The following is a 13,554-nucleotide window of genomic DNA, read 5'->3' on the forward strand; positions in this document are numbered from 1 at the left end:
TACTACATCAGTACTGTGTCCAGGGTTGGGAGAAGCATTTCCCTAGGTCCATCCTCCGGAGCCTCTGCCTACCCCGAAGCCCATGGATGGTCAAAGTGGAACAAAAAGCCCCTGCTTTGGCGGTGATGGTGGGAACCGAGCTTGGATGTGCAGGCAGAGGTGGCCACCAACGGGGAGTAAAGGGGAAGTAGGGTGGGAAGATATAAAACGTGGCAGCTCTCTCTGCTTGGAACTCCAGAGTTCTAGATTCTAAATTTGGACTTGACTTTCTGTGTTTACAAATGAAATATGTTTATAAACATGCAATGTCAAGTCCAAATTTATCATTCTAGCCTTGGTGGCTCAGGCGGTAAAGAATCCGCCTGCAATGCAGGAGACCAGGGTTCGATCCCCGTGTAGAGAAGATCCTCTGGAGAAGGGAATGGCAACCCGCTCTAGTATTCTTGCCTGGAGTATTCCATGGACAGAGGATCCTGGTGGGCTGCAGTCCATGGGGTGGCAAAGAGTCGAATAGGACTGAACCACTTTTCACTTTCACTTCCATGTTTATATATGAAATATGTTTATAAAGATGGGAGCCTAGAACATATCTCCTTTACTGTTTAGCTTTAAACAACAACAACTTTTAAAGCATTCAGACATAAAGTATGTGGCCTCCATTTGCACTTTTGACCGCTCCACCTTCCCTGTGACATTTCCTCTCCACTCCTCCCTCCACTACTTAAAACTGTCAAATGTGACTTTAAGCAGGACGCTAAGACGCAAAGAAGACGCTACCTGGACGCCAAAAAGGGACGCTCACAAGGGCCTCTGACAGGGACGCGCTGTCGCCAAACCCCGCCCACCGCGCCCGGCCCAGGGCCCGCGGCATCCTGGGACGTGTAGTCTTTGGAAGGGCAGCGGCGCTCCAAGTCTCCTCCGCCAAGCTGCCTTTCGCCCTCGGGACGTCGTGACGTCGCGTTCCTCCCATCCCTCGCCTCCTCCCTCTTCCTTTCCCTCTCCAGAAGCTTGGTCCCAGACTTCCGAGGACCTTTTACGACGTTGGGTATGAGTCGGTCTCGGCGCTGGGTCCACTTTTCGGCAAAGTGACGTGGACGTCAACAGCAATGGCGGAAGGAGAAGAGGTCCTGCCACTGCCGACGTCGGGCGACGAAGGCTGGTGAGTGGAAGCCCCGGGCTGCCTCGCACTGCCCTTCTTTTCCGCGTTGTCACCACCCTGCCCGTCCCCGCGGCCCCGGCAGGCGCCGACGTGGAACGGGAAGACCGGTGCTCGAAGCCCGGAGCCTTGCCCCGCCCCCTCTGCCTGCCGGGTTCCCCTCCGCCAGCTCGGTCCTGCCCTAGGGGCTGAAGCCAGACTCGGAGGGAGAGGGGTCTCGTCCAGGTGCCGGGCCTCCGTTCGGCCTTCCAGCTTCATCCGCCGGCTTCCAAAATGTGCTGGAGAAGGATGGCTTCGGGGCTGGGTTTGGCCGGAGTCCCTGGCCCGGGGAGTCAGAGTAGGCTGGTTAGGAAGGAAGTTTCGCGGGGCTGATCTCAGGCACTGGAATACTATTTGAAAAAAAGCCCATTTGAAATGACTGCGGTTGCCTTTGCCTGAGGGTTCAGAGGTTGAGCGATACACCTAGGGATGGCTCCCTCCCACACAACTGAGACATTTTCAGTCCTAGTTTTCATTTCTCATTCCTACAGTTTGTACCTTTCGTCTCTTTTACACATCTTTTTCCTTCCTGCCACTTTGCTCACAGCACGATTTCAGAGCTTTGGATGCGGTGTAGGACACCCCTCTTGGTGTCCCCAAGCCTTTGCGCGCTTACCTGATTTACAGTCAGGGTTGTGGGGAGGACTTCTGACAATTTTTGGTAGGTTTTAGTCACCCAGTGTTGTTAATCTCTGAGAAAATCCCTTATTTTTGAAATAGTTGATCTTCATAGTACACTTTTAGGGATAACATGATTTAAAAAGTGGAATCTTTAGAGGCTTGTCGAATTTTTACAATTGATCTAAGTGCATTTACCACAGGTATTAGATAGTTTTGAATTTGCCTGTTCATCATATATGTATAGCTCACTAGCACTCCATTTATCTAATAATAATAATCCAGGACATTTGTAGACATGGAGTTTAATCCCTCTGAAAGAAATGGAAATCGTTGAAAGGGATAGATAATATAGTAATGGTAATTGAAAAATTCAGCTCTCACTTAGCAGACATCAGGCATCACCTTAGCATCAATATATGTATTATTGATGTGCAAGGTGTAAGATGAAAACTTACCAAGATGTACTTTCTTTTCTCAATTGGTTTATCTTGGAGTTGGGAAGCTGTAACAGGTACACTCTAAGAAGATAAAATTGCCCTAGTTCTTTGCACGTATTAATAAAAGTGTTGTGAAAGTTCTGGGAGACAGAAACCACGTCCGCTTGGAGTCATTGGGGAAAGCTGTAAGGGGGTGGGGGTGTCTGAATTAGCCATTGAAGAATGAGTAGGATTTAGACCAGTGCTGTCCAATAGAAATGCAATGTGAACCACATACGTAATTTCAAATTTTCTAGTAGCCATGTTAAAAACTAAAAATAGGTGAAAATAATTTTAATTATTATCTTCTTTAATTGAATATATCCAAAACATTTCAACGTGTAATCATTGTTAAAAACAAACAAACAATACTTTCACATCTTTTTTGTACCAGGTCTTCAAAATTTGATGTGTATTTTACACTTACTGTACATCTCAGTCCGGTCTAGCCATGTTTCAAATGTTAAATAGCCACACGTGACTGGCAGCTAAGGTGCAGGGTCAGATTAACAGAGCAGAAAGGTCTCTGAATGAAATAATAGCATGAGCAAGGACATAGGCAAGAAAACTGATGATTTGTTTGGAGAGTAATGACTAGAATGTCATAAAGTTTGCTGTTTCGGAAGAGTGAATTTGTTGTAAACTGTCTGTCATCAACTGACTGAAGGCCAGGAGGGAAAGTATTTCTAGGGATAAGGTGTCTTTGAGCAGTTCCTAGGTTAGAAGGATTGTGAGCATGTGTCTGGTTCAGAGAGGCAAGGACCGTGGAGTGAATGGTTGCTGGTGGTAGCATTTGTTATCTTCTAGCCTTGCTGTTGAGCGACTTCACTTTCGCTTCTCACTTTCATGCATTGGAGAAGGAAATGGCAACCCACTCCAGTGTTCTTGCCTGGAGAATCCCAGGGACGGGGGAGCCTGGTGGGCTACCGTCTGTGGGGTTGCGTGGAGTCGGACACGACTGAAGCGACTTAGCAGCAGCAGCAGCAGCAGCAGCCTTGCTGTTTCTTTGGTGAAGCTTCCCATTTTTGCTCTTTTCATTTTCATGGGTGGAAGAACCCCGAATGTTCTCTGATTTTTATTCTCCCTCCATTCTCTTCTAATCTTTATCCTTTTTCTCTGCTCATTCCAATCACTGATACCCTCGAAGTGAATTTGAATAGAGTCAGAAAACACATTTGCATTTGGAGCCACAAATTCAGTAAAGCCTCTGTCCTTAAGAGTGCTTGTTGTATACACTGGAGCAGCTTTATTCTTTAAAAAAAAAAATGCTGTGACATATTTACTGTAATCTTTTTAGATAGAAAATTTTCTGAAATGTGTTAAACATCTCATTGTGTAACCGAACTCATCTTAATGATTTAGGGTCATTCAGTTTACAAATGTGAGTGTATAAGAATAAAACTAGGTCCCTGTCCTTAAGGAATTTGTGGTCTAGTTAGAGGAGGCAGGTTTAAGAACATCATTCTTTAAGGCCTATCTAGACAGAAAGGGTAGACTGTTGCTGTTTGAATGGCCCCCTGTAGCCATCCCTCTCTGAGTTTGCCTTTCATAGTTTTTCTTGTATTCTTTGCTGTCAGTGGTGTCTCCCTGTTTGATCCTGGGCTGTGAAACTCGGTAGCTGAACTTGTTAAATTATCTGTTCATTTGTAAAGAGGCTCAGGATGGGGCCTGAAGAACTTACAAGTACAAGATGTCACTTTTACTTATTTACTGGTTTTTAGTTATGTTCTGGATCAGTGCTTTTCAGAATTTAAATGTGCACTGGGATTACCTGGAGAGCTTGTTAAAATTCAGATTCTGATTCAGTAGATTTGCTTGGGACCTGAATTCCATATTTCTGACTGACCAGCTACTGGGTGATGGCATTTCTGGTTCATAGTTTGAGGTGATGTATATCTTCAATGAGTTGGTCAGGGAAATATTTTTCTCTCTTTACTATGTTATTTTGTATCATCTAACATGTTATACTGTACATATTACATAATTATCCTTTAGTTTTAATCTGATTACATGTCTTACCACTGTTCTGTATTTTATTTATTTCTTTGTCGTTGCTTTGGGAGAACTTTGTCCAGTTGTGGCAAGCGGGCACCACTCTTTGTTTTGACGCCTGGGCTTCTCATCGCAGTGACTTCTCCTGCCTCGGAGCACGGGCGCTCGGTGCTTGGGGGTTCTCGGGCTTAGTTGCTCTGTGTCATGTGACATCTTGGACCAGGGCCGGAACCCATGTCCCCTGCACTGGCAGGTGGGTTCTTAGCCACGACAAAACCAGGGAAGTCCTGTTACTGTTCTTTAGATTGAGAACTTCTCAAGGGCAGTGCTGTTGGCAGGTGGCGCAAATGTCTATTGTCTGAAGATACAGAGTTTTGTAAAATCATGTGCAGTAATATACCAAGATATCATTTCATATAAATTTTCTGACTCCAGTGTTTTGTAAGCTGTGTTATTGTTTGCTGGTGTAATACTCATTTTTTTATGGAAATCTAGGGTTATCAGAAACTGCCTCAGCTCTCAAACTTTCTGAAATTACAGCCACGTAAACTCAGAGAGCATGGAGAAATCCTTGAAAATTGTTTACAGTTTGAAATGACTTAAATTTAATTAAATAATATAAGCTACAGATTTGAAAATAAAAGAAGTGTTAAATTATTGTAGTTCAGTGTTTGGTCATTCTTCTGGGTATTGAAGAAACCAGGTTTGCGATTGTGGCTTTCATTTTCTGAGGCTTTCTTTCTGAAATAATTCCTTAAAATCTAAAGTCTTGATTAAAAGATTTTTTTTGGTGAACACAGTGTGCAACAACTGTTGATATTTTGAGTTTGCTAAGTAAAATTTTTTGTACAGCTTTTCTTAAATTGTTGCTAAACTTTTGTTAAAATTGTAGAAATATCAGTTTCATAAAGAGGCTTCTGTTGTTGTTCATGTGAGATGTGAATAAGAATTGTTGAGAATAATGAGGTCTTTTTTGAAGTTTTGTGCGCTTTGTAAATAGTATTCTCAGTGCTTTCCATTTCATAAGCATCAAAATAGAGATTTAAATGATCACTCAGGGATTAAGTGGTAGCAATTTCAGAATGATATAATCAATAAAGAAATACATTTAATATGAAAGAGAATGAACCCTGTTGCTTAGAATATTGATAGCGTGAAGTTCTGGGAAGACTAGATATTATCTTACATAAAATGAAGAGAAAGTGAACAGTATTGGTTTGAATTAGGAGTTTTTAAGTTGACAACTGTTTGCTTTTGTGAGGGCAGACAGAAGTTAGAAATTATGAAGACTTACTCTGTTTATGCTATTTATATGAATGCTGTTATAATTCAGGTTTTACTGATTTTGGAGGCAATTCCTAAATAAGAATTCACTTGTTCCTGTGGATGTTTTAATATCCACAGGTAAGAGTTAGTAATTGGTTTTTGCATGCTAAAGAAATGTATGCAGTTAATTTATTTCCATGTATTTGTACTCACTGCTAGGAGTACAGATGCATTCCTATCTAAGTACAGTGAGGCAATTCACGTAGTTCTGCACTAATGAAGTGTGCTCCGATATACAGCCAACTCATGAGTAGGTGTCTTCTGAGCAGAATTGATAAAGTATGCCTGGCAAGTCATTTCTGCTGCTTATGGTGAAATGTGGATTCTACTTGATATAAATCAAAGGCAGTCCAATCCTCCCACACCATTAATTAAAAAGCAAAACAGAGGTTAGCAAAGCATTCTTAATTAATTCAGCTAACATTAACTAAATACTGGTTATATTCAAGCTGCTCTGTAGTGTTTAAAAAAAAATGGAAACATTTAAAACCAGAATGGTGCATTGTTCTGATTTGCTTTGGCACTTCAATTTTTTCATCATTTTATCCCTGGGAATAATACTTAAAGATATCTTTTGAAGATAACTAAGTACATGTGATATTGAAAATTACATACTCTAGCAGAGTAGAATAGGATTATACAACTTGGAAAGGGGCAGTGCTTGCAGTGACTTACTTAGATATTGAGAATTACATACGGAAAACAAATCAGCCCCATATATTAAGTTCATAAGAGCAAATTGTTGTTTGTTGGGAATGCAAGAGCAGTAAGAGCCAATTAGAAGAAAACCTATTTCCTGAAATTTAATGTATATTTATTTTTAAGGGTCTGTCTCACCTTTTTCACCTGAGTTGAGAAAAGGATGACTAATTAAATAATTTGTTTCACATCTTCCTTCTTCTTGAAGATTGAAGGAGTTTTTTCTCGTCTTTAAGCTGACACAGCATTTTGTTGGAGTTTTCATTCCAAACCGATGCTGTAATGTGTGCGTTCCTTACTTTAAAGCAGTTGTTACATAAAGCTAGTTGCTGTGGTGATATTTAATGATTTTAGTAAGAAGGAAACATGTAAGAAAATATGTTTGCATAGAACTTGCCCCTTTGTATAATGCTTATATATACTATCTCATTTTGGCTCTTAGAACAATTCTATGAGAAAGGGAAATTATGAGTTACTGTCCTTTCCTTGTTAGGGATGAGAAGATAGGGATAGGGAGTTTAGACAGTAGACCCAGTTAGTGGAAAATCTGGGACTTAAACTCATGGCTCTGTGAGCCCTTTCTTTCTCAAGTTGATTGCATATACCGTGTATAGTTCGCAGATACTTTAACAGACAGCTAGAGAGAACCCAGTTAGAAATATGCTAATCTTATATTCAATCACCCATGTGTTTTGAACATACAGTATTTAAAGATGTGCTCTGTTGATCACATGTGTGTATTATCTGTGGAACCTATAAGGCTGTAAGGATATGCATAGGCTGTGTGCCACATTGTCTTTCTTGCATCCACAAGAAGGGATAATTCATGATTGTTGTGGTGGGATGTGATACAGAGTGTTATATACTATCACTTCCTATCTCTTTGGTTTTCATAATCTGTTCTCATGCCTCTTGCCAAAAATCACTTAAATAGATTAGTTTTTTTGTCTTGAGATACTGTTGTTACAAATATCTAGATTATATATCTAATATTTTATATATTTAAATGTATGTGTGTAATTATATATTAAGTATATGTGCATATATAAGTAATATATTTGTATCTATGTCATTTGGAAATAAAATTATTGTTTATTTACTTATTTAGTCTGTGAGAACTCAGTAATGATATTTAATTAGAACATATAAATAATTATATAGTTTTAATTACTATCACCTCAGTAATTTTTTTGTTGTTTATATTCAATGATGTTAGGGAAATAAGAAACTTGCTTTTAAAATAGCTTCCTTATGGTCACTATCCTCCTTTAATTAGTTTCCAGTCTCTGTTTTGAGGCATAAAAGTGACACATAGAAGGATGTATTCATCTTATGAGCAGTTGAATACCAAACATTCTTGAACTTATTTTGTGGATTCCATTTAGATCTAACCACTGACATGAAAATAAATTGAGTTCCTTTTTTATTGAATAAGTTATCACTGATAGATGGAATTCAGGTTTAAAAAAAGAAATCCATTATGTGTTTCTTTGCCCATCTCTGATCTCCATTTGTAAAATATCTTTGGGAAGAGCTGCCTAAATGTTGTAAAATATTGTCACCTCGTTTGCAGTAACTGTTCCTTTATCTTCCAAAATAGTGGTTTCATGAAAAGGAATATTGGTGGTCTTTCTTTTCTCATTCCAGTTTTTTTTTTCTTTTTATTTATTTTTTAATTGAAGGAGAACTGCTTTACAGAATGTTGTTGTTTTCTGTCAGACCTCAGCGTGAGTCACCCATTGGTACACGTATGTCCCCTCCCTTCTGAACCGCCTCCCATCTCCCTCCCCATCCTGCCCCTCTAGGTTGACCTGGAACCCCTGTTGGGTTTCCTGAGCCAGACAGCAAATTCCCGTTGGCTGTCTATTTTACATGTGGTAATGTAATTAAGTTTCCGTGTTCCTCTCTCCATACATCTCACCCTCACCTGCTGCTCACCTCACATACACGCCCTCTCCTCCCCTCTCCCCACGTCCATAAGTCTGTTCTCCACGTCTGTTTCTCCGTTGCTGCCCTGCAAATAAATTACTCAGTATCGTTTTTCTAGGTTCTGTATATATGCATTAGTGTACGATATTTATCTTTTTGTGACTTACTTCACTCTGTATGATAGGCTCTAGGTTCATCCACCTCGTTAGAATTGAGTCACATGTGTCCCTTTTCATGGCTGAGTAATATTCTATTGTGTATAGGTACCACAGCTTCTTTATCCATTCATCTGTTGATGGACATCTAGGTTGCTTCCATGTTCTAATTATTGTAAACAGTGCTGCAGTGAACAATGGGACACTTGTGTCCTTCTCTCATTCCGGTTTGAGTAAAGTGGAAATTTGTAGGAGAAACAGGTAAAGTGCTGTTTTCTTCCCGTTCTTTCTCTGAGGCAAAAGAGGTACACTATTTTCAGTTTCCAGATAAACTAGTGCTTTGGTTGTTGGGCTGGGGAGAGACTGTGATGCATTTCTTTGTGCACTAAATGTGCTAGAAAATCACCTTATGTGTATAGAAAAGAACAGAGTGTTGGGGACGTTTTGCTTTGAGGAAGCATAGAAGAGGAAAAGGATTTAGAACACTCTCTAAAGTTAACTTCTCAGTAGTGGAGAGAGAGTCCTCCTTTTTGTGAGCCAAGTCTTACAGTAAACGCATTGCACTTTTTTCTTTTAATGCTTGCACAAAAATTCCTGGGTTTATTCTTAGCAGAGGAAGGGGCACCATTGGTACACCATTGGTGCAATTTGATCTACATGGATTATGGGTCAAAAATAAGTGTATGAAAATTTAAAGCATCTGGTCCATTTGTACTGTAGTTAATTTTAGTAGTTTACAGAGCAACACAGTGCTGAAATATTGCAGCTATCATGTATGCTTGCCCTCTCAAACAGGGAGGACTAGATTTAGTACTTTCTTCATTTGGCAGAGTGAGTGAGTGAGTGAAGTGTCTGACTCTTTGCAGCCCCATGGACTGTATGTAGCCTACCAGGATCCTCAGTCCATGGGATTTTCCAGGCAAGAATACTGGAGTGGGTTGCCGTTTCCTTCTCCAGGGGATCTTCCCAACCCAGGGATCGAACCCAGGTCTCCTGCATTGTAGACAGACGCATTACCATCTGAGCTACCAGGGAAGCCTGCCCCTAGTTAAATTCTGCAGAGGATTACAGTCTTTTATAGGGGAATCTCCTGAAACTGCTTTGGTAGATCTGATCCTGATAATAGCTTCACTGTTTCTTCTTTCAAGCTGGTGGAGTGGTGTTTTTCCCATCTGTATATTTTAACAAATATACGTTTTTTAAAATACTGTAACAAGTGTGGCTGACTCTGACAAGAATCCAGATAAATTCAAGATTTCGCAATTAACACATTTTGCTGTCATGGACTGTGAGGTGTCATGGCCATTTCCAAACGTGTCGTCATACCGTTTGTTCTGGGAATGCTTTGGTCGTTTGGGACTGGTAGTTAAAAACATGTTGCATATTACATATTATGGTCAACTCCATCCATGTCTACTGTACAGTTGAATCTGTAACAAAGCTCTCTCATTTTCACTTCTAACAAATGTCACGCAGAATAAGTTCAGACGGAGCTTTGGTGCTGGTGTCTCATGACCTGGGCATTAGAAAGCAGCCAGGAGTGCGATGGCTCAAGTTCAGTCTTGCAGCCGCAACTCAGCGTGTGCAGCTTGTTGCTGTTACACAGTTTGCTGATGCTCCCAACTAGTTAGCTGGCTGTTTCTTTAGTTTTAAATAACTGATCAGAAGCTTGTGCCATGTATGCATGGAGAAGCTGGCCTCACATTGCTTCACCTGTGCTCATAGAGGCTTCCATTCTAAACACACCAAGGGACGACTGTAGTCCTGCCGGCAGTCAGAGGTTTGGACGATACCCTGTGCAGTAGAAATAACATACTTAAGGTGTCTACACAGCAAGTGTTGGCTTTTATTGATTTCCCCAGTAATGCAGTTTTTGTCTTTTTATTTTAATCAAATAATAATGTATCTTAGAGCTTGACCACTTTGGACACAAAACTACTTTATTTTTAAAATTTGTCATTTGGGTTTTCTGTAGTTTCTCTGTACTCTGCATTTAAGCTTAGGTGACTATATACATTCTAGGTCCTAAGTGGTTTTTTTTGAACTACTATAATCTTTGATTTTTAAAATAATAATAGAAAAGGGTTAGATTTTAAAGAATTTTGAAAGCTAATAAAGCTGACATTATTTACTTGATAGACTGAGAATTAAGACAACTGGTTTCCAACCTAGAAAGTATTCTACTTTAAGTGTTTTAGCAACTTATCTCAGTAAGCTTGGGTGACAGAGTCTATTCTGAAATTGAATAGGCCATAGGAAATCATACAGGCTGTGTGATAAGTTGCTGGGAATGATTGCCTAATTCTAGAGCTACTTCATATGTATGTTATCTATAGAAAAAAACAAAACCCACGTTTCTTGAATGCTTATTTTGTCTTTGAAGATTTAATCTTGACTAAATGAAGAGTGACTTAGTATTCCTACACTCATGCTTGCTCTTCTCCTCTAATTTTAGTTTTTTCCACATTTTACTATTGTTTCCTTTGTGCCTCCTGAGTTGTGACACATGTTCCCAGCAGTGGTTCATGTGAGCTGCGACTCACTGTCTGACACTCTTCTTTTTGGGGAAACAGTGAATCTTCTCTGCCTTTGGCGTCTTGTACAAGACTGAGCAAGAAAGTTGGAAAAGAGAGAGTCAGGTAAGGTGTAGTTATTAAGATGAAATAGAAAGCAGAGAGTGGGAGTGACATTCTAGTAGAAAAGATGATAATTCATGTGCTGTATAAATTCTCTCCACCTCTTTTGATTACATGGTATCTGATTCTACACCGTTTTATAGAAGAAACTGAGTTTGTATCTTAGGTCACACAGCTGTTAAAGGTGTGTGGAATCTGATGTCACGTTTTCTGACTTTAAACTTTGTACAATTTTCTCTGTACCACACTGTCTCTAAGCCGTTATATTCCTGGTTCTTATGGCAGCTGTTTGGGTGTGTGTTTCTTTCCCACACTGGTAGTTATTTAACAAGTAGTATCAATTTGAGAAGTTAAAGAGGCAAGGCAAACTCTTTCCCTCAGCAACCCTAAGGTATGTGGTTTGGACCCTTCATGGTGATGTGCTCCTGTCATTGAAATGGTAAATGAAGACACACAAGCTTCCTCTTAAAGCCCTAAATTAAAGAGTCTCTAAACCTTTTCTGTTACTCTTTTGTTACGTTTTTAATGAGATGTAATTTATGAATCATGAAATACATGTTTCCAGTGTACAGTTCAGTGGTTTTAGTATATTTCCAGAGTTGGGCAGTCGTCACCCATGATCTAAGTTTAGAGTATTTTCATTAACCCCAAAGAAACCCCGTACCCATTAGTATCCCTCTTACTCCCCTGTCACTTCAGGCCCTGATGATGAACCTTCTGTGTGTACACACCTGCCTATCTCAGGCATCTCATGTAAATGGAACCTTACCACTTGTGGCCTCTGTGTCTGTTTTCTCTTATCCCCCTGTCACTTCAGGCCCTGATGATGAACCTTCTGTGTGTACACACCTGCCTATCTCAGGCATCTCATGTAAATGGAACCTTACCACTTGTGGCCTCTGTGTCTGTTTTCTCTTATCCAGCTGTCACTTCAGGCCCTGATGATGAACCTTCTGTGTGTACACGCCTGCCTATCTCAGGCGTCTCATGTAAATGGAGCCTTACCACTTGTGGCCTCTGCGTCTGTTTTCTCTTATCCTGTACTTCCGCGCTGATGATGACTTCTGATTGTAGCTGCCTGTCTCAGGGTCTCATGTAATGGGCTTACCTTGTGGCTTTTGTCTGTTTCCTCTTATCCCCCTGTCACTTCAGGCCCTGATGATCAACCTTCTGTGTGTACACGCCTGCCTATCTCAGGCGTCTCATGTAAATGGAGCCTTATGTTTCCTCTTATCCCCCTGTCACTCCAGGCCCTGATGATGAACCTTCTGTGTGTACATGCCTGCCTATCTCAGGCATCTCATGTAAATGGAGCCTTTCCACTTGTGGCCTCTGTGTCTGTTTTCTCTTATTCCCCTGTCACTACAGGCCCTGATGATGAACCTTCTGTGTGTACACACCTGCCTGTCTCAGGCATCTCATGTATTGAACTTCACTTGTGGCCTCTGCGTTGTTTTCTCTTATCCTGTATCCAGGCCCTGATGGATACATTCTGTGTGTACAAGCTGCCTTTTCAGGCATATCATGTAAATGGAGCTTACATTGTGGATCTGCGTCTGTTTTCTCTTCCCCTGCACTCAGGCCTGATTGAATGAACTCTGTGCTGTAAGCCTGCCCTGTTCTCAGGCGTCTATGTAAATGGGCCTAACCATTGTGGCTCTGTCGATTGTTTCTTCTTATCCCTGTCTCCAGGCCTGATGATTGCCTTCTGTGTGTCCACCTGATGTCTCAGGCATTCTGTAAAATGGACCCTTACATTTGTGGCTTGTGTCTGTTTCTTTATCCCCTGTCATCAGGCCTGATGATGACCATTCGTGTGTAACGCCTGCCTGTTCCAGCATCTCATGTATGAGCTTACATTGTGGGGTCTCGTCTGTTCCTCTTATACCTGTCCCTCCAGGCCCTGATGATGACATTTGTGTGTAAACCTGTGTCTCAGGCATTCATGTAAATGGAGCCTTACCACTTGTGGCCTCTGTGTCTGTTTTCTCTTATCCCCCTGCCACTCCAGGCCCTGATGATGAACCTTCTGTGTGTACACGCCTGCCTGTCTCAGGCGTCTCATGTAAATGGAGCCTTACCACTTGTGGCCTCTGTGTCTGTTTCCTCTTATCCCCCTGTCACTTCAGGCCCTGATGATGAACCTTCTGTGTGTACACGCCTGCCTATCTCAGGCATCTCATGTAAATGGAGCCTTACCACTTGTGGCCTCTGCGTCTGTTTTCTCTTATCCCTGTCACGTCCAGGCCCTGAATGGATGAACCTTCTGGTGTGTACACACATGCTGTCTCAGGCGATCTCATGTAATGGAGCTTACCACTTGTGGTCTGTGTCTGTTTCCTCTTATCCCCCTGTCACTTCAGGCCCTGATGATGAACCTTCTGTGTGTACACGCCTGCCTATCTCAGGCATCTCATGTAAATGGAGCCTTACCACTTGTGGCCTCTGCGTCTGTTTTCTCTTATCCCCCTGTCACTTCAGGCCCTGGTGATGAACCTTCTGTGTGTACACACCTGCCTGTCTCA

The 13,554-nt window shown here is 41.3% G+C and overlaps 1 protein-coding gene across 2 annotated transcripts in view; it reads left to right on the forward strand.

The window, feature by feature from the left end:
- Positions 1–965: 965 nt before the first annotated feature.
- Positions 966–13,554, forward strand: part of TBC1D23 (TBC1 domain family member 23) — a 59,560-nt gene continuing 46,971 nt past the window's right edge. The window contains exon 1 of one of the 2 annotated variants that reach the window (XM_043448699.1): positions 966–1,159. In XM_043448699.1, the coding sequence (XP_043304634.1) occupies positions 1,107–1,159 (53 nt within the window). In that variant the 5' untranslated portion in view covers positions 966–1,106. The remainder of the gene's footprint in view (positions 1,160–13,554) is intronic. The other variant, XM_043448698.1, reaches the window with a different exon arrangement.

Source organism: Cervus canadensis, chromosome 27 (genome assembly GCF_019320065.1).
Source record: "Cervus canadensis isolate Bull #8, Minnesota chromosome 27, ASM1932006v1, whole genome shotgun sequence".
Taxonomy (NCBI): Eukaryota; Metazoa; Chordata; class Mammalia; order Artiodactyla; family Cervidae; genus Cervus; species Cervus canadensis.